At 64.4% G+C, this 587-nt stretch overlaps 1 protein-coding gene across 1 annotated transcript in view; it reads right to left on the bottom strand.

Annotated features, from left to right (window-relative positions):
* SCARF1 (scavenger receptor class F member 1) overlaps nucleotides 1-587 on the bottom strand; it is a 6,365-nt gene that overhangs the window by 1,549 nt on the left and 4,229 nt on the right. Inside the window, exon 12 of the mRNA XM_019474058.1 lies at nucleotides 8-270. Coding sequence (XP_019329603.1) covers nucleotides 8-270 — 263 coding nt within the window. The remainder of the gene's footprint in view (nucleotides 1-7; nucleotides 271-587) is intronic.

Genomic DNA, 587 nt, shown 5'->3' with positions numbered 1-587 from the left:
CCCCTGCCACATCCCCCGGCGGTGGGGACAGCTTGGATGGGCCCCACGGGGTCTTGGGCTTCCGGCCAGGGCTGGGGGTCTCTGCCGCCCCAAATTTCGTCCCCTCAGCAAAGGACACGGAGGGCCGCTTGGCCTTGGCGATACTGGAGGTGCGGGGGATGGCGAAGGGCTGCGAGACGTCCTCGGAGTCGAAGGCGGAGGGGTCTGGGAGTGCCTCGCCAAGGGGGGACAGCCCGTCCTGCAGCTCAGCCCCCCCCAGCAGTGGTACGCCTGCGGGAGAAAGGGGTGAGGGTTATGGCTGCCAGACCTACCCCCCTGCCCAGGGACAAACTCGGGGACATCAGGACAGGGGCTGATGCAATAGGATTGTCCCTGGGAGCGTTTCCCCGGGAGGAGGTTGTGAAATGGGGTTGCCCACACTGGGCACGTCCCACCACACGAGGCCAAGCACGGCCCCAGTGTGTCCTTGCAGACAGAAAAACGAGGGTATGAAAATAATTGCTGCCTGCACCCAGCACCCATCCCTGGGATGCCCAAAGTTAAAAAAAGGGCAGGATTGACCCCAGGCAGCCCAGAAGGCTGCTCCC

This window comes from Aptenodytes forsteri, unplaced genomic scaffold (genome assembly GCF_000699145.1).
Source record: "Aptenodytes forsteri isolate BGI_AS27 unplaced genomic scaffold, ASM69914v1 Scaffold188, whole genome shotgun sequence".
Taxonomy (NCBI): domain Eukaryota; kingdom Metazoa; phylum Chordata; class Aves; order Sphenisciformes; family Spheniscidae; genus Aptenodytes; species Aptenodytes forsteri.
Note: the sequence above shows the minus strand (reverse complement) of the source record. Positions and strands in the feature narration are given on the sequence as shown.